The sequence below is a fragment of the Bombina bombina genome, chromosome 1 (genome assembly GCF_027579735.1).
Source record: "Bombina bombina isolate aBomBom1 chromosome 1, aBomBom1.pri, whole genome shotgun sequence".
Classification (NCBI taxonomy): domain Eukaryota; kingdom Metazoa; phylum Chordata; class Amphibia; order Anura; family Bombinatoridae; genus Bombina; species Bombina bombina.
The window spans coordinates 346,596,718-346,621,639 of record NC_069499.1 but is presented as its reverse complement, the minus strand read 5'-3'; the positions used below and the strand labels follow the sequence as shown (position 1 = coordinate 346,621,639).

The following is a 24,922-nucleotide window of genomic DNA, read 5'->3' as shown; positions in this document are numbered from 1 at the left end:
CCGCCACCTATATTAAATTAATTAACCCCTAATCTAATCCCCCTATACCACCGCCACCTATATTAAATTAATTAACCCCTAAAATACTAAAATTTCCCTACCACTAAACCTAAGTCTAACCCTACAAATAGCCCTGAAAAGGGCTTTTTGCATGGCATTGCCCCAAAGTAACCAGCTCTATTGCCAGACCTTAAAAGGGCTTTTTGCGGGGCATTGCCCCAAAGTAATCAGCTCTTTTACCAGCCCTTAAAAGGGCTTTTTGCAGGGCATTGTCACAAAGTAATCAGCTCTTTCGCCTGTAATCTAAATCCCCCTATACCGCCGCCACCTATAATAGCCAAATAGATTAGAATAGCCAATAGAATTACAGTAGCTCTTATTCTATTGGCTATTCAAATCAGCCAATAGAATTAAAGTAGCTCGCATCCGATTGGCTGATTTGAATTTGAAGGCTCAAATCAGCCAATAGGAATTCAAGGGACGCCATTTTTAATTGCGTACCTTGAATTCCTATTCAGTTTACGGCGGCGATCATATGAAGAGGATCCTCCACGCTCCGGCTCCGGTCTTCAGTTCCAGCGGTCTTCAGTTCCAGCGTCGCCGATCTTCAGTTCCAGCATCCCCGGTCTTCAGTTCCAGATGGATGGTCTTCAGTTCCACGGTCATCGGTCTTCAACTCCTCCGCTCCACGCCGGCTGGATCCTGGAAGAAGAAGAGGTCGCCGCCTGGAAGAAGACTTCTCCGCCTGGAACAGGATCTTCTCTGCCGGTCTTCAGGACAGGTAAGGAGCATTTGGGGGTTAGACTTAGGTTTTTTAAGGGGGGACTGGGTGGGTTAGAGTAGGGGTACGTGGGTGGTGGGTTGAAATGGGGGGGGTTGTTTTTTACAGGCAAAAGAGCTAATTACTTTGGGGAAATGCCCCACAAAAGGCCCTTTTAAGGGCTGGTAATAGAGCTCCTTTTGACTTTTGTAATTTATATTAGGGTAGGGAAATTGTTTTATTTTGGGGGGCTTTGTTATTTTATTAGGGGGCTTAGAATAGGTGTAATTAGCTTAAAAATCTTGTAATCTTTTTTTATTTTTTTGTAATTTAGTGTTTGTTTGTTTTTGTAATTTATTTTAGTGTATTTAATTGTATTTTAGTTTAGATATTTGTAGTTTATTTCATTTATTGATAGTGTAGGTGTATTTGTAACTTAGGTTAGGATTTATTTTACAGGTAAATTGGTAATTATTTTAACTAGGTAGCTATTAAATAGTCATTAACTATTTAATAGCTATTGTACCTAGTTAAAATAAATACCAAATTACCTGTAAAATAAATATAAACCCTAAAATAGCTACAATGTAATTATGAATTATATTGTAGTTATCTTAGGGTTTATTTTATAGGTAAGTATTTAGTTTTAAATAGGAATAATTTAGTTAATATTATTAATATTATTTAGATTTATTTTAATAATAATTAAGTTAGGGGTGTTAGAGTTAGATAGGGTTAATATAGTTAATATATATAATATAATAACTATATTAACTATATTAACCCTAATATAATTAGGGTTAATATAGTTAATATAGGTGGCAGCGGTATAGGGAGATTAGATTAGGGGTTAATATATTTAATATAGGTGGCAGCGTTATAGGGGGATTAGACTAGGGGTTAATATATTTAATATAGGTGGCGGCGGTGTAGGGGGATTAGATTAGGGGGTAATACATTTATTATAGGTGGCGGCGGTATAGGGGGATTTAGATTACAGGCAAAAGAGCTCATTACTTTGTGACAATGCCCCGCAAAAAGCCCTTTTAAGGGCTGGTAAAAAAGCTGGTTACTTTGGGGCAATGCCCCGCAAAAAGCCCTTTAAGAGCTGGCAATAGAGCTGGTTACTTTGGGGCAATGCCTTTTCAGGGCTATTTGTAGGGTTAGACTTAGGTTTAGTGGTAGGGAATTTTTTGTATTTTAGGGGTTAATTAATTTAATATAGGTGGCGGCTGTATAGTGGGATTAGATTAGGGGTTAATTCATTTAATATAGGTGACGGCGGTATAGGGGGATTAGATTAGGGGTTAATAATTTTAATATAGGTGGCGGCGGTGTAGGGGGCTCACATTAGGGGTTAATATAGTTTAAATAGGTGGCGGCGGTGTAGGGGGATCATATTAGGGGGTAATATAGTTTAAATAGGTGGCGGCGGTGTAGGGGGATCATATTAGGGGGTAATATAGTTTAAATAGGTGGCAGCGGTGTAGGGGGATCATATTAGGGGGTAACATAGTTAATGTAGGTGGCGGCGGGGTAGGGGGCTCACATTAGGGGGTAAAACATTTAATGTAGCTAGCGGCGGTGTAGGGGGCTCAGATTAGGGGGTAATATAGATAATGTAGCTGGCGGCGGGGTCCGGGAGCGGCGGTTTAGGGGTTAATATATTTATTGTTAGGAGTGAGAGGGGGGATTGAGGATAGAGGTTTATACATGTCGGGCTATGTTTGGGAGGCGTGTTAGACAGTAACGGGAGATTTAATAACTTAGTCAGGTTTTTTATGCGGCGGCAGTTTCTAAAGTGTCGTAAGTCACTGGCGACTCCAGAAATTTGTACTTACGCAGATTTCTGGACATCGCTGGTTTGTCAGACTTACGGCACTTTAGCATCTGACGGCGCCGTATATGTGATAGCTCGAGTTGCGAGCTGAAACTACGGGCCGAAACCTGCGCCGTATATTAGATCGTGGCCTAGGTTAGCAATGTAAATTAGAGTTAAAACTCATATGTAGATATTAACCTATATGTTTATAGAAGGAAACATATAGGAAACATATAGTCCACTAAGAGGACTATTATCTTTAGTGGATCTCTCTGCAAGGAAACTACAAATTAATACCTCAACACATCAGTTGTGGAGAGGAAGTAGGTCAATAAATATAGATATCCTGCTTGATAGTTATATAAATGATTTAGAACTATATTAACAGAGCAACTATAACTAAATTAGGCAGTCTGAAATTTTACAAACCAGAGCATTTAGGCAATGACCATCATAGAGTTCCTTGACTACAGTAAGATATGTAAAGATCAGTCCATTCAACCGTGGCAGGCCCCCTATTGTTACATATGATACCACTGCAAAATTACAACCTGAGTATGCAATTGTGTGGTAGCATAGCACTGCAGCAAGAGGCATCCTTCACCCAACACCAGCTCACAGGGTCAAGCAGATTCTCTGAACTCTTGGCAGATTTTCTTCTTCCATGCACTCAAACCTAACGCACCTGCTGCATGCACCACCTCTCATTATATGGGTCTCCACAAACAAATTCCATTGTGCGGTCAGGAATGATACAGTCTTACTACTACAGGTGATCCAGCTCTCATATAAGATATCCTCCGGGGAGCATGGATGATGGCGCTGAATGCCTCTCTACATGTGAGGCTCTGATGTCACTGCTGAGCCGCCAGCAAAACCAAGTGGATAGAGACTCCCAGGAGCAAGACACACATATGCTTTCTGCTGGGTCGCTGTCAGCCATCTTTGATCTTCTATCAGCTGGTCCGTCTTTGTAATGAGAGGTCGTGTGATCTCACCAGCGGTGTGGGTATCAGCAACTGTGTCCATTGTAGCTTCTGCCACACTATACATTTCTTGTCCTTGTACGGTCTGGATGGGTGAAGCACTACTAGGTGTTAACCCTGTAAGGATCCTGATCCACTGCGACTCTAATAGCCGAAAGGAGGTCTCAATAAGGGACAGGGTCGCTATCTCCCATTCAATCACAGCCGCCATTTTTCTTGTCGGGAAAGTCAAAACCCGCAACTAGTATGGTGTCAGGGCCGTTCCGTTAGCTTAATTCAGTAATCCGGGGGTAAACGTTAAGCCGCCGTTTAGGAATTATGAGCTACTAGCTTTGTTATAGCTGTCTCTTGTCTTCTAGTAGCTACGCCCGCAATCTTTAGCCTCCTTGCTGCATCATTGGGCTTAGATCAAGATTAAATTCACTATTGAGGTTAACAGGCTTGATTAGCAGCATGAATTATAAAAGAGTATTGAAGGGGTCTTCAATAGGGCTATTGAGATCTATATTGGGCTATAATTTTACCCCTAATACCAGGTATGAGACCCGGAGCTCTTGCAAAGTATGTCTGGCCGCTTAGGAAGCTGGCTCTGCCCCCTCAACTTTCAGATCTTTTTTGACCTAGAAACTTTGAACAAGTTTCTTTAGTCTATTCTGTGAGGTCAGTTATGCCTTCTATTGTTTTGAGAATGCTTACCATTATGTTCTTATTTCTCTGGGAATACATCTTTGGTTTCTAAAATTTGCTTTTGCAGTTTGTTGCTTTTCTGTTTGGTCTGGCTACAGTTCTCAGAATATTCTCCAAAGTTTTGGCTAACCTCTTATCTGTATTCAGTTTTCAGGGTATTGCTGTATTTCTTGGCCAGGATCATATCTTGGTCCAAGCAGTATTTCTTTTGTACAGTCTGTTGTTTCTTTAACAACATTGGTTGGAAAATCTTTGCTTCAAACAGTCTTTTGGTTCCTCAGATAAGGGTTTATTTTCTGGGGCTTAGATGGTTGAAGCTGGGGTTTGCCTGTTAGATCCTTCAGTTTCTATTTTTCCTTCAGTTGCTCTTTACATGGAGGTGTCAGGTCTTATGTTTGTGGCCTTGGTTGCTTTTCCGTCTGCTCGCCTTTAAATGAGTCTTCTTTATCTATGTATCCATTACAATGATACAGGGTTCTGACTCTGTTGTCTGAATATTCATTTGCTTTTCAGAACAAGTCTGTTTCTGTCTTAGTGGCTTAGAACCATTATATTGGTCCTGAGGATTTTGCAGGTTTTCTCCTTTTGAGCACATGCTTCTTGTGGATATTAACTTCTTTCTGGAATTTTTTTGTTTTCTATTTCTTCTGATAGAAGAATAGCTTCTCTTTATTTATTTTCTCCTTATCTTAGTTGGGACATTGTTGTTACTTCTTAATGTCTTATTTCCATATAACTATTCTGAGTAGCCTATTTGTTTTAGATTCTGTTACAGCTTTGTAGTGTTATATTGTAACTACGAAGGTTTTCAGACAAGCTTTTAGTTTGTTTGTTCCTTTTGCTGGTTCTATGTCATTCCAGTTTATTCTGCTGTTTCTTTTGCTTCTTAGTCGAAGATTTTGATTTATACAGTTTTCTTGGAGGCAGACTAGGCTCCCCCCAGATGGCTTTTTTCAGTCCAGTTGCCTTTTCTTTTGTTCTGATTGTTTTATCAGTAGACACATTTCTTTAATTAGTTATTTGGTCTTCCTTGCTTATTTATTCCACAATTTTAATGTTTTTGCTTCTTTTGATGCAGCCTTTGGTAAGATGTCCTTCATGCAGTTGTTTCAGGTTAATTTGTTTTTACCTGTTGTTTACTTTTTATTGCCTTTTTAAGGTTCAATTGGGTTTTATGACTCCACAGCTTGGGTATTTGTTTCCAGAAGTAATGGATCATGGACTCTCACCACCTGTATGAAAGTAAACCTAATTTATGCTTACCTGATAAATTAATTTCTTTCATGGTGGTCCATGAGACCCCAACCTGTTTTGTTCTGGGGTTTTTTTTTCCTTTTTTTGAGCACATCTTTTCTCCCTGCTTCTTTTTTGGCTCTTTTTCACTTTTTCTTGGCTGTGCATTAAACTAAGGTACCTGTGAGGTGGGAGGAGTTTTATAGAGTTTCTGGGGTTTGGCAATCTTGGCCTCCTCCTAGTAATGGTAAGGAAGAGTAATTCCCAGGAGAGTATGTTTCTCAGCATTTTCAGGATCAATTGAAAAATATGGTATGCTGTCTATAAAAAATCTCATAGACAGCATACCTTCGGTATTCTACTTTAAACAAAGTCTTCTGCTGATTTTGGAAGAAAGAGGAATTTTGCAGCAGGAAAGATGCATATCATGGATGTCACAGCAGTTCACCTTTCAGGAACAAAAAAATTGTCATGCAGATTTAGTTGAAAGTAGGTTTTTCATATTCTTCCTCAGTGATGGGAAACACAGTCAGATTTGTCCACTGACCTGTTTCTTTCATTCCATCTTATGCTCTGAACCTTCAAAAGATTAATCTGGACAAGGCAGAGGTAACGCCATATTGGACAGCTAAAGACAAAAACTGTAGGTAGAACTTCTGCAAATCTATGGTAGTATATGATAGTATGTGAGATTGGAGGATGTGGAACCCGTTTGGAGGAAAAAGGACTGTTTTATTTTAAATTTATTGGTATTTATTTAGGTTTTGAACAAACTGTAAATATTACAAACATAGTAATAATTAACAATAATAAGTTACAACGTAGCTGAGTCTTGCATAGATGGAACATTCAGTATTATAGGACTCTTTTGTTTTAGTCATTATTTAGTAAAAAAAATAGAGTGAGAAAAGTCATCCAGGAGCAACTTATACAAAGAGGATGAGGAGTCTGTCATGGAAACCATAGGAGCAGGTAGTATCAGAGTCAGAAGGTAATCATAATATCCAAGCACAGAGTGAAGTGACTTGAAAGTATTTATAGGCCACAACTAGGCAAACTTTGCACCATTCTTAATGTGTTGGTACCAATAGCGTTACTGTCACCGCATCACTATGCATCATTTAAAGAGAGTGTGTATTGACACTATAGGAAGACTGATAGTAAAATCAAATTTAATGCCAACAAATCCACCTGCACAGCTGCACCACATTCTTGTGACCCAACCTCTCCATTAGCATAACAGGTGTGAAATTCACCTCATACTCATTTTATATAAAATGTGCATAGAATAACAAGTGCCAAATTTGACATTAGCATTCAGCAATTTCTTCTGGATTCCAAATTTAAAATGTATAACATGATTTCCATGGCTTCAGTGTTGCTTTTGTTCTTGTGTCTTACTCCTTTTTTTATGTTTACTCATTTAGATTCTGATAATAAGTGCTTCTAATAAAAACAGAAATGAAATCATACTTTCCTTCAATTATGTACTTCTGTCATTTCCATATCTTGGCTCAGTTTCCTAAGTAGCACACACCAGCTATCCCTTCATTGCTTTTGTTGGTTAATTGCTTTGACATAAGAATTATGTCAGGCAGAAAACGCGAACACATATATCACCTCAAAAAGGCTTTAGTTTTCTGTTTGTCTTCCTTAAAGGGATATGAAACCCACAGTTTTTCTTTCATGATTTAGATACATTTTAAACAACTTTCTAATTTACTTCTATTATATTTTTTTCAATCTCACTGTTGATTTCCAAACGTTATTATCAATATTCATACGATGATATCCATGAACACTAAGGCCTAGTGGATTAGATTATTTTGATGGGAGTAATAACATCAACATCACTATATTTTCATCAATTTTAATCAATTTTGTTAGTCGATATTACAAAAAAATATTAAAAATTATGTTTTAACGCATTTTGTTCAATCCATAATAGCCTGGGCACAGAGTGCTATAATGCATCCTATAGCGGACTTCCTCTTTCACACACTTTAGGTGTCATGTTATCAATGCAGAGCACCACTCCTGAGTTCATAGTATAAGAAGGTCTCGATTACACTTCTGTTTATATATAGATATACTGTATATCTAAATTAATTGAGAGATTGCCCTAATTGTAGTTCCACTGATATTTTTTGTGTGTTTCACTATATGGCAGCAGTTTAGCAAGAATGTTATACATTTACTAGAGCACTAGATGGCAGCACTATTTCCTACCATGTAGTGCTCCAGATGCCTACCTAGGTATCTCTGCAACACTGAATATCATGGGAACTAAGAAAAATGTATAATAGAAGTAAATTGTAAACTTTTAAAACATGGTTTGCTCTGTCTGAATCACAAAATAAATGTTTTAGGTTTCATATCCCTTTAAAGGGGAAAATATTTTATTGCAAGGGTTACTGAGTGAACTTAGACAAACTATTTAAAGGGACATAATACTCATATGCTAAATCACTTGAAACTGATTCAGTATAACTGTAAAAAGCTGACAGGAAAATATTACCTGAGCATCTCTATGTAAAAAAGGAAGATATTTTACCTCACATTTTCCTCAGCTCAGCAGAGTAAGTTCTGTGTAAAACGTTATACTCAGCTGCAGCCCAGCTGCAGGTAAAAAATAAATAAAAATGAAAAAATGAACAGCAGCCAATCAACATCAGCAGTGCAGATTTCATGAACTCTTTTACTGTGATCTCATGAGATTTGACTTAACTCTCATGAGATTTCATTGTAAACTTCCTTACACTGAATAGGGAAATAAAATGAGTGTGCACGTAAGCTTGCCCCTTCCGCTGTCCCGGGACAGACATACTGATATGCTGCTTAGAAGTCCTTTACAATGGGATGTGGCTACTGAGAAACTTTTGAGGTAAAATATCTTTCTTTTTTACATAGAGAGGTTCAGGTGATATTTTCTAGTCAGCTTTTTACAGCTATACTGCATCACTTTCAAGTGTTTAAACATTTGAGTATTATGGCCCTTTAAATTACAGAATGAAATAATTGATGTTTTATGTCAAATAATTTCTGCATATCCATATGTAGTGGTTATATATAGCACATAAAAGATTTAGGGGTAAATTTATCAAGTTCCGTATGGAGCTTGATTCCCCGTGTTTCCTAAAGACCGCTGCTCCATAACCTGTCCGTCTGCTCTGAAGCGGTGGCCAGAAATCAACCCAATTGAATACGATCGGGTCGATTGACACCACCTGCTAGCGTTCGATTAGCCGCGAATCTGCAGGGGGCGGTATTGCACCAGCAGTTCACAAGATGTGCAGCGGATATGATACGCTACATCGTATCATGTCCGCTCGCACATTAATAAATTGACCCCTTAGGCACTGCATTATTTTAGTGAATAGAATCCAAAATGTAACACAATTGTACTTCAGTAAGTAAATGTATTTAGACTGTAAAATATGGAAGTTCTATTCCATTGTCAATCTGTGCAATGTTACCTTTTATTTTTGCAAAGTGAGAATTTATATATAACAATTTGTCTCCTTTAGGTGGGATCTCGGCACCCTGTGCAGATCAGTGCAGTACTGTTTGTGATCCTGGGCTCCTCTCCTAAGATGTCAGAAATCTTGATGAGCATTCCTCTTGCTGTGCATGGTACACTACCCTTTGTTTCATATTGTCTCACTGTTAGAAATATAATAGAGCCCATTAAATGCTTCATCTGTGTGTAAGTATGGTTTGTACAATTTATCATCCATATATGAAAAGACATTTATTATAAATGTAGAAAACACAATTGAGAAACAGCAGCTACAGAAAAAGAAGCTTTTAAAAAACACTAAAAAAGTTCTTAGATTAGTAAATAAAACTCCAGCACTAATTGTTAAGTCACTAAATATCAGTGGGGACTACCCAAAATGTTTATTTCTTTCATGTAATTGGCAAGAGTCCATGAGCTAGTGACGTATGGGATATACAATCCTACCAGGAGGGGCAAAGTTTCCTAAACCTCAAAATGCCTATAAATACACCCCCTCACCACACCCGCAATTCAGTTTTACAAACTTTGCCTCCTATGGAGGTTGTGAAGTAAGTTTGTGCTTGATTTCTACGTTGATATGCACTTCTCAGCATTTTGAAGCCCGATTCCTCTCAGAGTACAGTGAATGTCAGAGGGATGTGAAGGGAGTATGACCTATTGAATGCAATGGTTTTCCTCACGGGAGATCTATTTAATAGGTTGTCTGTTATCGGTCGTAGAGATTCATCTCCTACCTCCTTTATTCAGATCTACAATATACTTTCATATTCCATTACCTCTACTGATACTGTTTCAGTACTGGTTTGGCTATCTGCTATATGTGGATGGGTGTCTTTCGGTAAGTATGTTTTCATTACTTAAGACATTCTCAGCTATGGTTTGGCACTTTATGTATTAATATAAAGTTCTAAATATATGTATTGTACTTATATTTGCCATGAGTCAGGTTTATGTATATTTCCTTTTGCAGACTATTCAGTTTCATATTTGGGAAAAAACATATTTAGGAAAATATTTTTCTTACCTGGGGTTTAGTCTTTTTTTCACAAAATTTTTGCAGACAAAATTAGGCTTGCGAGGCCCAAAATGCTGATGTTTATTGCGTCATTCTTGGAGTGAGAATTTTTTAGGTGCAAAAGGATGTCCTGTGACGCATGTTTGTCATTTCCAGCGTCTTAGTTGATGCCGAGTTCCTTGTGCAAGGTGCGTCTGCTATGACGTGAGTGTGTCATTTCCGGATGTTGTTAGCGCCAAAACAAAAACCCCATTCCTATATGCCTTTTGCCTTTTTCTATGTCAGAGGGCTATGCTGTTTGCATTTTTTTCCCATTCCTGAAACTGCCATATAAGGAAATTGATCATTTTGCTTTATATGTTGTTTTTTTCTCTTACATTTGCAAGATGTCTCAATCTGATCCTGTCTCAGAAACCACTGTTGAAACCCTGCTGCCTGATAACAGTTCTACCAAAGCTAAGTGTATCTGTTGTAAATTTGTGGAGATTATATCTCCAGCTGTGGTATGTAATAGTTGTCATGATAAGCTTTTTCATTCATAGAATTTAGCCATCAGTAATAGTACAATGCCTGTTGTTCCTTCAACATCTAATGTACATGATATCCTTGTGAATATAAAAGATTTTATTGCTGATGCGATTCAGAAGACTTTGTCTGTTATCCCGCCTTCTAATAAACGTAAAAGGTATTTTAAAACTTCTCATAAAGTTGATGAATTTTCAAATAACCAACAACATACTGAATTATCCTCCTCTGATGAGGATCTATCTGACTCAGAAGATCCTACCTCAGATATTGACACTGACAAATCTACTTATTTATTTAAAATGTTCCTTGTTAAAAGAGGTGTTGATTACATTAGATATTGAGGAAACTAGTCCTCTAGATGTTACAACTAGTAAATGTTTAAACTCTGTTTATAAACCTCCTGTGGTTACTCCAGCGGTTTTTCCAGTTCCTGATGCTATTTCTGATATGATTTCTAAGGAATGGAATAGGCCTGGACTGCTTTTATCCCTTCCTCAAGGTTTAGAAAATTGTATCCTTTGCCAGCAGTTAGTTTGGAGTTTTGGGAAAAGATCCCCAGAGTTGATGGGGCTATTTCTACTCTTGAGAAACATACTACTATTCCTATGGAAGATAGCACTTTCTTTAAGGACCACTTAGATAGGAAACTTGAATCTTATCTAAGGAATGCTTATTTATATTCTCAGGCCTGCCATTTCTATGGCTGATGTTACAGCTGCATCAACTTTTTGGTTGGAAATTTTAGCGCAACAGGAAACAGATCCTGATTTGTCTAGCATTGTTCGCTTGCTTCAACATGATAATCATTTTATCTGTGATGCCATTTTTGATATCATCAAAATTGATGTTAAATCTATGTCTTTAGCTATTTTAGCTAGAAGAGCTTTGTGGCTCAAGTATTAGAATACTGACATGGTATCTAAGTCTAGATTACTATCTCTTTCTTTCCAAGGTAACAATTTATTTGGTTCTCAGTTGGATTCAATTATTTCAACTGTCACTGGGGGGAAGGGAGTTTTTTTGCCTCAGGATAAAAGACCTAAGGGTAAATCTAAAGCGTCTAACTGTTTTCGTTACTTTCGAAAAATTAGGAACAGAAACCCAATCCTTCCCCCAAAGAATCTGGTTTCAATTGGAAACCTTCTTCAAGTTGGAATAAATCCAAGTCGTTTAAGAAACCAAAGCCAGCCCCCAAGTCTGCATAAAGGTGCGACCCTCATTCCAGCTCAGCTGGTAGGGGGCAGATTAAGATTCTTCCAAAGCATTTGGGCAGATTCTGCCCAAAATCAATGGATTCTGAGTATGGTCTCTCAAGGGTACCGAAAAGGATTCAAAGTAAGACCTCCTGTGAGAAGATTTTTTCTCTCATGCATCCCGGCAAATCCAATAAAAGCTCAGGCTTTTCTGAAGTGTGTTTCAGACCTGGAGTTTTCAGGGGCAATCATACCAGTTTCATTTCAGGAACAGGGTCTGGGGTTTTATTCAAATCTATTCATTGTCCCAAAGAAAGAAAATTCATTCAGGCCAGTTCTGGATCTGAAAATTTTGAATAATTTTGTAAGAGTGCCAACTTTCAAAATGGTGACTATAAGGACTATTCTGCCTTTTGTTCAGCAAGGTCATTATATGTCCACAATAGACTTACAGGATGCATATCTTCATATTCCGATTCATCCAGACCACTATCAGTTTCTGAGATTCTCTTTTCTAGACAAGCATTACCAATTTGTTATTCTTCCATTTGGCCTAGCGACAGCTCCAAGAATTTTTTCAAAGGTTCTTGGTGCCCTACTCTCTGTAATAAGAGAACAGCGTATTGCTGTGTTTCCTTATTTGGATGATATCTTGGTACTAGCTCAGTCTTTACATTCTGCAGAATCTCACATGAATCAACTAGTGTTGTTTCTTCAAAGACATGGTTGGAGGATCAATTTACCAAAAAGGTCCTTGATTCCTCAGACAAGGGTCACCTTTTGAGGGTTTCCAGATAGATTTAGTGTCCATGACTCTGTCTCTAACAGACAAGAGACGACTACAATTGGGTTCAGCTTGTCGGAACCTTCAGTCTCAATCATTCCCTTCAGTAGTTATGTGCATGGAAGTTTTAGGTCTCATGACTGCAGCATCGGACGCAATCCCCTTTGCTCGTTTTCATATGAGACCTCTCCAGCTTTGTATGCTGAATCAGGGGTGCAGGGATTATACAAATATGTCACAATTAATATCCTTAAATCCCAATGTTTGACTCTCTCTGACTTGGTGGTTAGATCACCATCATATAGTTCAAGGAGCCCCTTTTGTTCATCCAACCTGGACTGTGATCACAACAGATGCAAGTCTTTCAGGTTGGGGAGCTGTCCGGGGATCTCTGACAGCACAAGGGGTTTGGAAATCTCAAGAGGCCAGGTTACCAATCAATATTTTAGAACTCCGTGCTATTTTCAGGGCTCTTCAGTTGTGTCCTCTGTTGAAGAGAGAACCGTTCATTTGTTTTCAGACAGACAATATCACAACTGTGGCATATGTCAATCATCAGGGTGGGACTCGCAGTCCCCAAGCTATGAAAGAAGTATCTTGGATACTTTCTTGGGTGGAATCCAGCTCCTGCTAGTTTCTGTGGTTCATATCCCAGGTGTAGACAATTGGGAAGCGGATTATCTCAGCCGTCAGACTTTAAATCTGGGGGAGTAGTCGCTCCATCCAGATGTGTTTTCTCAAATTGTTCAGATATGGGGTCTTCCAGAAATTGTTCTGATGGCTTCCCATCTAAACAAGAAACTTCCCAGGTACCTGTCAAGGTCCAGGGATCCTCAGGCGGAGGCAGTGGATGCTTGGTGTTACCAACCTGCTTATATCTTCCTGCCTCTAGTTCTTCTTCCAAGAGTAATCTCCAAGATCATCATGGAACAATCGTTTGTGTTGCTGGTTGCTCCAGCATGGCCTCACAGGTTTTGGTATGCGGATCTTGTTCGGATGTCCAGTTGCCAACCTTGGCCACTTCCTTTAAGACCAGACCTTCTGTCTCAAGGTTTGTTTTTCCATCAGGATCTCAAATAATTAAATTTGATGGTATGGAAATTGAATGCCTAGTGCTTCTCTGACTCAGTGATTAATACTATGTTACAGGATCGTAAATCTGTTTCTAGGAAGATTTATTATCGAGTTTGGAAGACTTATATTTAATGGTGTTCTCATAAATTTTCCTGGCATTCTTTTAGAATTCCTAGAGTTTTACAGTTTCTTCAGGATGGTTTGGATAAAGGTTTGTCTGCAAGTTCCTTGAAGGGAGAAATCTCTGCTCTTTCTGTTTTATTTCACAGAAAGATTGCTGAGCTTCCTGATATTCACTGTTTTGTACAGGCTTTGGTCCGTATCAAGCCTGTCGTTAAATCAATCTCTCTTCCTTATAGTCTTAATTTGGTTTTGAAGGCTTTACAGGCTCCTCCATTTGAGCCTATGCATTCTTTGGACATTAAACTACTTTCTTGGAAAGTGTTGTTCCTTTTGGCCATCTCTTCTGCTAGAAGAGTTTCCGAATTATTTGCTCTTTCCTGTGAATCGCCTTTTTTGATTTTTCCTTCAGGATAAGGCAGTTTTGCAGACTTCTTTTAAATTTCTACCTAAGGTTGTGAACTCTAACAACATTAATAGAGAAATTGTTGTTCCTTCTTTTTGTCCTAATCCTAAGAATTCTTTGGAGAGATCTTTACATTCTTTGGATGTTGTAAGAGCTTTGAAATATTATGTTGAAGCTACTAAAGATTTCAAGAGGACTTCTAGTCTATTTGTCTTTTCTGGTCCTAGGAAAGGTCAGAAAGCTTCTGCTATTTCCTTGGCATCCTGGTTAAAGCTTTTGATTAATCAGGCTTATTTTGAGTCGGGTCAGTCCCCGCCTCAGAGAATTACAGCTCATTCTACTAGATCAGTCTCCACTTTGTGGGCTTTTAATAATGAAGCTTCAGTTGATCAGATTTGCAAAGCAGCAACTTGGTCTTCTTTGCATACATTTACTAAATTCTACCGTTTTGATGTATTTGCTTCCTCAGAAGCAGTTTTTGGTAGAAAAGTTCTTCAGGCAGCCGTTTCAGTTTGATTCCTCTGCTTATGTTTAAGTTTTTCTTTTCATTTCTGAGAATAAACTTATATTTTGGGTTGTGGATTCATTTTTTCAGCGGAAAATGGCTGTTATTATTTTTACCCCTCCCTCTCTAGTGACTCTTGAGTGGAGTTCCACATCTTGGGTATTGCTATCCCATACGTCACTAGCTCATGGACTCTTGCCAATTACATGAAAGAAAACATGATTTATGTAAGAACTTACCTGATAAATTAATTTCTTTCATATTGACAAGAGTCCATGATACCCACCCTTTTTATGGTGGTTATGATTTTTTTGTATAAAGCACAATTATTTCCAAATTCCTTTTTTGATGCTTTTTACTCCTTTCTTTATCACCCCACTACTTGGCTATTCGTTAAACTGAATTGAGGGTGTGGTGTAGGGTGTATTTATAGGCATTTTGAGGTTTGGGAAAGTTTGCCCCTCCTGGTAGGATTGTATATCCCATACGTCACTAGCTCATGGACTCTTGCCAATATGAAAGAAATGAATTTATCAGGTAAGTTCTTACATAAATTATGTTTTCTAATATTATTATTAGTATTTTTTTTTTAATTGATACACTTTTGTGTATACTGTCCTTTGTAAAATCATATGTCTCTATAGTATACTTTCATGATCATCAGATCTTCCCGTGTCTTGCTCACTCTTAGCTTACATGGCTCATTCATAATCAGCTACATTACATTCCACTATACTTACAGATTTACAGTGCAGATGTAAAGAATTATGGCCAGCTAGATGAAATGTAGATTCAGCAAACATACCTGTTTTTTTTAAAATACAGAGAAATCATGTTTTTTTAATTGTAACCATCCCAATCTTATTTGCGGGATAGGGTCCCCTAATAGTCATTTAATATCACCGATATATGTATGTGTATTTTAAAAATGGTCCTCCCACTACCTTAACTTTGAGATCTCAATTAGGCTTTCCTTATACCATAGTACGCTCTTCCTCAAACAGTTGTCTAGAGAGCAGGGGCCTAAATTAAACTCAATAAGCAATTTAGGAAGTTACAGTTCAGGACATATATATTACAAGCATCTATCTTGCATACTGTTTTGTGTAATGCAGATGTTATTTACTATACTCTAGACCACTTCTGCTACTATTCCTTTATGCAACAAGTTGCCCGGAGACAATCATATTACCTGCAGGTTTTTCTATATACTGATATGTGTTTAATAGGTGGATATACTACGCTCTGTTTATAACCCTGAGGATATCTAAGATACTTAAATGTATCCAGTTATTTATGTGTCAGGTGTCCGAATGAAGTGTAGACTCCTTAATATACATTATTATACACCACTTTTACCAGTTCACAATACAATACAACTAGCGAATCCTTTATGTTTTTTTGGCACTACACTATTATTTGAACTAGATGACAGTCTCATTTTTAAGAAATGTCTGGCAAACTTTAGTAAATGTATGACCTTGGATATTCCACAGTTTTACACAAAAATATATATCATTATCAGGCATAAGCTCCCACTATACCCTGAGGATATCTGAGATACTTAAATGTATGCAGGTATTTATGTGTCAGCTGTCCGAATGTAGTGTGGACTCCTTTATATACATTATTATACAACACTTTTAGCAGTTCACAATGCAATACAACTAGCGAATCCTTTATGTTCTTGTGGCAACACAACTATTTGAACTGGATGACAGTCTCATTTATAAGAAATGTCTGGCAAACTTTAGTATATTTATGACCTCAGATATTTCAGTTTTACACAAAAATATATATAATTATCAGTCATTAGTTCCCACCATACACATCTTCCTATTTCAAATGTTAAAGGGAGACTCCCAATCAGAAATACCAGCTGGACTCCCTCTATAATATAACCCCTAGTATTCATTCAATAGCCCCACAGGAAGCTGGAACCCGATTCTATGAGCAAATTAGGCAGTCAAAACCCATGACATATATATTACTAGTGCCTTCCTCACATAATAGATTGTGGTATGCAGCTCTTCCCTACCATATTTTTGATTACTTAAACTATTATTTTCCTCAGCTCACGTGGCCCTGACTTAATTATATTACCAGTAGCAAAAAAGATTTGTTCCAGCCACCAATAGTTAAAAAACCTTTATTTCTTCATATAGGGTCTTTTGACAAACATACAACGTTTCAGACCTGCTATAGGTCCTTAGTCATGTATACTGAACATACACTGATTCATCATTTAAATACTTTACACCTGGTCAATTGTTCACCTGTTGTCATGTGACTACTCATTATTGTATCACTGCCATCTTGTGGCCATCTAACATATATATTCCTATTGAAAAAAAGCATTCTGAATAGTCACATTGAAAAGGTTTAAGTATCAAACAATGTTAATAGATAAAATCATATGTACAAAATTAAAATAGAAGAAATCTTACGCACAATATGCAGATATGCCATTGCTGTTTACTTGTTATTTAAATGTTAATTTGGACTCTTTCATTTTAGAGTTGATTTCAAAAAATTGCTGCTAAAGATTATATGGATTACTGTCAATTTGAACACTGTAGGCCTATTTTGAAAATAATCTTTCTTCTGTTATGTGTGATCAGTCCACGGGTCATCATTACTTCTGGGATATAACTCCTCCCCAACAGGAAATGCAAGAGGATTCACCCAGCAGAGCTGCATATAGCTCCTCCCCTCTACGTCAGTCCCAGTCATTCTCTTGCACCCAACGACTAGATAGGATGTGTGAGAGGACTATGGTGATTATACTTAGTTTTTATGACTTCAATCAAAAGTTTGTTATTTTAAAATAGCACCGGAGCGTGTTATTACTTCTCTGGCAGAGTTTGAGGAAGAATCTGTCAGAGTTTTTTACTATGATTTTAACCGGAGTAGTTAAGATCATATTGCTGTTCTCGGCCATCTGAGGGAGGTAAAGGCTTCAGATCAGGGGACAGCGGGCAGAGGAATCTGCATTGAGGTATGTAGCAGTTTTTATTTTCTGAATGGAATTGATGAGAAAATCCTGCCATACCGTTAAAATGACATGTATGTATACACTTCAGTATTCTGGGGATGGTATTTCACCGGAACTACTCTGTTAAAGGTCACTAATCCTTTTTAATAACTATTTATCATGTTAAACGTTTTTGCTGGAATGTAGAATCGTTTACATTGCTGAGGTACTGTGTGAATAAATATTTGGGCATTATTTTCCACTTGGCAGTTTTTTTGCTTTAATTGTGACAGTTTCGTTTCTCTTCACTGCTGTGTGGGAGAGGGAGGGGCCGTTTTGGCGCTCTTTGCTACGCATCAAAAAATACCAGTCAGTTACTTTTATTTTTCCTGCATGATCCGGTTCATCTCTGATAGATCTCAGGGGTCTTCAAACTTCTTTGAAGGGAGGTAAATTCTCTCAGCAGAGCTGTGAGAATTCTTATAGTGACTGTGAATAAAAATCGTTGCTTTGTATTTTTTATGTCAAATTTAATTACTAATGGGAACAAACCTTTGCTAAAAGTTTTGTTGTTTTAAAGTTTGATGCTATAACTGTTTTTCAGTTCACTATTTCAACTGTCATTTAATCGTTAGTACCTCTTTGAGGCACAGTACGTTTTTTGCTAAAAAAGATTATAACCAAGTTGTAAGTTTTTTGCTAGTGTGTTAAACATGTCTGACTCAGAGGAAGATATCTGTGTCATTTGTTCCAATGCCAAGGTGGAGCCCAATAGAAATTTATGTACTAACTGTATTGATGCTACTTTAAATAAAAGTCAATCTGTACAATGTGAACAAATTTCACCAAACAGCGAGGGGAGAGTTATGCCGACTAACTCGCCTCACGCGGCAGTACCTGCATCTCCCGCCCGGGAGGTGCGTGATATTTTGGCGCCTAGTACATCTGGGCGGCCATTACAGATAACATTACAAGATATGGCTACTGTTATGACTGAAGTTTTGTCTAAATTACCAGAACTAAGAGGCAAGCGTGATCACTCTGGGGTGAGAACAGAGTGCGCTGACAATGCTAGGGCCATGTCTGATACTGCGTCACAGCTCGCAGAGCATGAGGACGGAGAGCTTCATTCTGTGGGTGACGGTTCTGATCCAAACAGATTGGACTCAGATATTTCAAATTTTAAATTTAAATTGGAGAACCTCCGTGTATTACTAGGGGAGGTCTTAGCAGCTCTCAACGATTGTAACACCGTTGCAATACCAGAGAAACTGTGTAGGTTGGATAAATACTTTGCGGTACCGGCGAGTACTGACGTTTTTCCTATACCTAAGAGACTAACTGAAATTGTTACTAAGGAGTGGGATAGACCCGGTGTGCCGTTCTCACCCCCTCCAATATTTAGAAAGATGTTTCCAATAGACGCCACCACTCGGGACTTATGGCAAACGGTCCCCAAGGTGGAGGGAGCAGTTTCTACTTTAGCTAAGCGTACCACTATCCCGGTGGAGGATAGCTGTGCTTTCTCAGATCCAATGGATAAAAAATTGGAGGGTTACCTTAAGAAAATGTTTGTTCAACAAGGTTTTATATTACAACCCCTTGCATGTATCGCGCCGATTACGGCTGCGGCAGCATTTTGGATTGAGTCGCTTGAAGAGAACCTTAGTTCATCTACGCTAGACGACATTACGGACAGGCTTAGAGTCCTTAAACTAGCTAATTCCTTCATTTCGGAGGCCGTAGTACATTTAACCAAACTTACGGCTAAGAACTCAGGATTCGCCATACAGGCACGTAGGGCGCTGTGGCTAAAATCCTGGTCAGCTGATGTTACTTCTAAGTCCAAATTACTTAATATACCTTTCAAGGGGCAGTCTTTATTTGGGCCCGGTTTGAAAGAGATTATCGCTGACATTACAGGAGGTAAGGGCCACGCCCTACCTCAAGACAAAGCCAAAGCTAAGGCTAGACAGTCTAATTTTCGTCCCTTTCGGAACTTTAAAACAGGAGCAGCATCAACCTCCACTGCACCAAAACAGGAAGGAGCTGTTGCTCGTTACAGGCAAGGCTGGAAGCCTAACCAGTCCTGGAACAAGAGCAAGCAGGCCAGGAAACCTGCTGCTGCCCCAAAGACAGCATGAACCGAGAGCCCCCGATCCGGGACCGGATCTAGTGGGGGGCAGACTCTCTCTCTTCGCCCAGGCCTGGGCAAGAGATGTTCAGGATCCCTGGGCTCTAGAGATCATATCGCAGGGATACCTTCTAGACTTCAAATTATCTCCCCCAAGAGGGAGATTTCATCTGTCAAGGTTGTCAACAAACCAGATAAAGAAAGAAGCGTTTCTACGCTGCGTACAAGATCTGTTATTAATGGGAGTGATCCATCCGGTTCCGCGGTCGGAACAAGGACAAGGGTTCTACTCAAACCTGTTTGTGGTTCCCAAAAAAGAGGGAACTTTCAGGCCAATCTTAGATTTAAAGACTCTAAACAAATTCCTAAGAGTTCCATCGTTCAAAATGGAAACTATTCGGACAATCTTACCCATGATCCAAGAGGGTCAGTACATGACCACAGTGGATTTAAAGGATGCTTACCTTCACATACCGATCCACAAAGATCATCACCGGTATCTAAGGTTTGCCTTCTTAGACAGGCACTACCAGTTTGTAGCTCTTCCATTCGGACTGGCTACGGCTCCAAGAATCTTCACAAAGGTTCTGGGTGCCCTTCTAGCGGTACTAAGACCGCGAGGGATTTCGGTAGCTCCGTACCTAGACGACATTCTAATACAAGCTTCAAGCTTTCAAACTGCCAAGTCTCATACAGAGTTAGTTCTGGCATTTCTAAGGTCGCATGGATGGAAAGTGAACGAAAAGAAGAGTTCTCTTTTTCCTCTCACAAGAGTTCCATTCTTGGGGACTCTTATAGATTCTGTAGAAATGAAGATTTACCTGACAGAAGACAGGTTAACAAAGCTTCAAAATGCATGCCGCGTCCTTCATTCCATTCAACACCCGTCAGTAGCTCAATGCATGGAGGTGATCGGCTTAATGGTAGCGGCAATGGACATAGTACCTTTTGCACGCCTACACCTCAGACCGCTGCAATTATGCATGCTAAGTCAGTGGAATGGGGATTACTCAGATTTGTCCCCTACTCTGAATCTGAATCAAGAGACCAGAAATTCTCTTCTATGGTGGCTTTATCGGCCACACCTGTCCAGGGGGATGCCATTCAGCAGGCCAGACTGGACAATTGTAACAACAGACGCCAGCCTACTAGGTTGGGGCGCTGTCTGGAATTCTCTGAAGGCTCAGGGACTATGGAATCAGGAGGAGAGTCTCCTTCCAATAAACATTCTGGAATTGAGAGCAGTTCTCAATGCCCTTCTGGCTTGGCCCCAGTTAACAACTCGGGGGTTCATCAGGTTTCAGTCGGACAACATCACGACTGTAGCTTACATCAACCATCAGGGAGGGACAAGAAGCTCCCTAGCAATGATGGAAGTATCAAAGATAATTCGCTGGGCAGAGTCTCACTCTTGCCACCTGTCAGCAATCCACATCCCGGGAGTGGAGAACTGGGAGGCGGATTTCTTGAGTCGCCAGACTTTTCATCCGGGGGAGTGGGAACTTCATCCGGAGGTCTTTGCCCAAATACTTCGACGTTGGGGCAAACCAGAGATAGATCTCATGGCGTCTCGCCAGAACGCCAAACTTCCTCGCTACGGGTCCAGATCCAGGGATCCGGGAGCAGTTCTGATAGATGCTTTGACAGCACCTTGGAACTTCAGGATGGCTTATGTGTTTCCACCCTTCCCGCTGCTTCCTCGATTGATTGCCAAAATCAAACAGGAGAGAGCATCAGTAATTCTAATAGCACCTGCATGGCCACGCAGGACTTGGTATGCAGATCTAGTGGACATGTCATCCTGTCCGCCTTGGTTTCTACCTCTAAGACAGGACCTTCTGATACAGGGTCCATTCAAACATCAAAATCTAACTTCTCTGAAGCTGACTGCTTGGAAATTGAACGCTTGATTTTATCAAAACGTGGTTTTTCTGAGTCGGTTATTGATACCCTAATTCAGGCTAGGAAGCCTGTTACCAGAAGGATTTACCATAAAATATGGCGGAAATACCTATACTGGTGCGAATCCAAAGGTTACTCCTGGAGTAAGGTTAGGATCGCTAGGATACTGTCTTTTCTACAAGAAGGTTTAGAAAAGGGTTTATCAGCTAGTTCATTAAAGGGACAGATTTCAGCTCTGTCCATCTTGTTACACAGACGTCTGTCAGAAAATCCAGACGTCCAGTCCTTTTGTCAGGCTTTAGCTAGGATCAAGCCTGTGTTTAAAGCTGTTGCTCCACCATGGAGTTTAAACTTAGTTCTTAACGTTTTACAGGGTGTTCCGTTTGAACCCCTTCATTCCATTGATATAAAAATGTTATCTTGGAAAGTTCTGTTTTTAATGGCTATTTCCTCGGCTCGAAGAGTCTCTGAGTTATCAGCCTTACATTGTGATTCCCCTTATCTGATTTTTCACTCAGACAAGGTAGTTCTGCGTACTAAACCTGGGTTCTTACCTAAGGTAGTCACTAACAGGAACATCAATCAAGAGATTGTTGTCCCATCCTTGTGTCCAAATCCTTCTTCAAAGAAGGAACGTCTTTTACACAATCTGGATGTAGTTCGTGCCCTCAAGTTCTACTTGCAGGCAACTAAGGATTTTCGCCAAACTTCTTCCTTGTTTGTCGTTTACTCTGGACAGAGGAGAGGTCAAAAAGCTTCTGCTACCTCTCTCTCTTTTTGGCTTCGTAGCATAATACGTTTAGCCTATGAGACTGCTGGACAGCAGCCTCCTGAAAGAATTACAGCTCACTCCACTAGAGCTGTGGCTTCCACTTGGGCCTTTAAGAATGAGGCCTCTGTTGAACAGATTTGCAAGGCTGCAACTTGGTCTTCACTTCATACTTTTTCCAAATTTTACAAATTTGATACTTTTGCTTCTTCGGAGGCTATTTTTGGGAGAAAGGTTCTTCAGGCAGTGGTTCCTTCTGTATAATGAGCCTGCCTTTCCCTCCCGTCATCCGTGTACTTTTGCTTTGGTATTGGTATCCCAGAAGTAATGATGACCCGTGGACTGATCACACATAACAGAAGAAAACATAATTTATGCTTACCTGATAAATTCCTTTCTTCTGTTGTGTGATCAGTCCACGGCCCGCCCTGTTTTTAAGGCAGGTAAATATCTTTTAAATTATACTCCAGTCACCACTTCACCCTTGGTTACTCCTTTCTCGTTGATTCTTGGTCGAATGACTGGGACTGACGTAGAGGGGAGGAGCTATATGCAGCTCTGCTGGGTGAATCCTCTTGCATTTCCTGTTGGGGAGGAGTTATATCCCAGAAGTAATGATGACCCGTGGACTGATCACACAACAGAAGAAAGGAATTTATCAGGTAAGCATAAATTATGTTTTTACTTTTCTCTTTAGTCTTTTTATGTGTAAAGATAATTTTTGTAAAAAAAATTCTTTCCAAAAAAAACTTTTTCCAAAAAAATCTCCCTTCAATTTTACTCAGCCCATTAAAAGGGGTTGTTAGAAAATTATTTTAGATTAAAGAAATGCAGGTATCATGATACTCAGCCCATTAGAAAGGGAAGATTTACATATTCATAGAGATGTTTTAGGAAAAACAAATATTTAGTAAAACAAACTCCAATCGAATTCTTTGTTCATACCCTTAGGTATTAAGCTTTCCAATTTGTATATCCAAAACATCTCTCTTGTTTTTAGTATATGTTCTCTATTACCCCCCCTCCTTGGTCTCTCAATCTGTTCAATTATTTGGAATCTGAGCTGGCTGATGTTATGACCCATAGAGAGGAAGTGAGAGGATACAGGAGCCTCTTTGTTCTTACATCTAATATTGGACTTATGTTCTGTTATCCTCTCCCTTACCTCTCTACAGGTCTCGCCCAAATAGATCAGACCACATGGACACTTGATCAAATAAATACAGTAACATGACCTGCAAGTAAGATATTTATTAATTTTGTATTTTCTACCATTTGTGGGGTGAGAGAAATATTCGCCTTTAATCATTGAACTGCAGTTACTGCAGTTCAAACAGGGATAACATCCATCTCTCCTAGGGCCTATAGTCTTCTGTATGTTCAATCTGTTACTGCCTATATCTGAATGTACAAGGCTATCTTTGATACTTCTATTTCTTCTGTATGCTGTCATAAAATTTTCTTTAAACTCATTCACTTGAGGGTTACAGTCCCTTAGGATGTGCCAATGCTTTCTTAAAATACCATTGATCTTCTGACTAAATTCATTGAACTGTGTTACAAACACTAGACGATCTGTTTCTTTGCTTTTGTACCTTTTAGGTAATTCTTTATTGTTAACTACATCTAGTTGTTCCTTAATTAGTGATATTGGATACCCTCTATTGATAAATTTGTCAGCCATCTCCTCCAACCTTTGCTTGCATCTATTCTCCTCAGACACTATGCGTTTAACCCTTAAAAATTGGCTCTTTGGAATGGCCCTGAAGATACTATCTGGATGGTGACTTCCATATTTCAATATGTTGTTCTTATCTGTATCTTTTGTATGGATATCTGTTTTTAAGAAACCATCCTTAAAGTATACATAGGTGTCTAGGAACTCAATTCCAATTTCACTCATATTTAAAGTGAATTTTAATCCATTGACAGAATTGTTAAGATCTTCAACAAAGGACAATAGGCTACCAACGTCACCCCCCCACACGCCAAACACGTCATCAATGTACCTCCACCAGGAGGCGCCATAGAGCTGGAACAAGCCATGAGGGTTAATTATATTACCCACATGCTTATATATATACTGATATAGTTCTTATATGTTAACTCTGAAAGCCTTAATATACTTTGCTTATAACTAAGGCTGGATTCAAGATATCTATGTATTCCAAATTATATATATTTTAAGGGTAAGAGTGAAATATGGATATCCTCCTACATACACAGTATTGATGCATGCTCTTTTTCTAGTTGTAGTTCATTATTTAAAATTTCAGAGGTCCAAAAATGACCATTGTTATCACTAGCTTTCCTCCTCAGTGTCAATCTCATTCTTTTGGGTCCATGAGTGGCTGTAGATAGGCTAGGAGGAATTTATGTAGTACATAAAATTAGGTTTTTATTACTATTTAATGATATAATTGACCTTCAGTTTAATCAGTTCTTCAGACTTATCATGACAAAGTGTTCGGTAAAGTCATGTATGTGAATAATATAAAATTGTTTGATAT

At 38.9% G+C, this 24,922-nt stretch overlaps 1 protein-coding gene across 1 annotated transcript in view; it reads left to right on the top strand.

The window, feature by feature from the left end:
- SLC23A3 (solute carrier family 23 member 3) overlaps positions 1 to 24,922 on the top strand; it is a 144,013-nt gene that overhangs the window by 101,270 nt on the left and 17,821 nt on the right. The window contains exon 9 of the mRNA XM_053712425.1: positions 9,016 to 9,121. Within this exon, the coding sequence (XP_053568400.1) occupies positions 9,016 to 9,121 (106 nt within the window). The remainder of the gene's footprint in view (positions 1 to 9,015; positions 9,122 to 24,922) is intronic.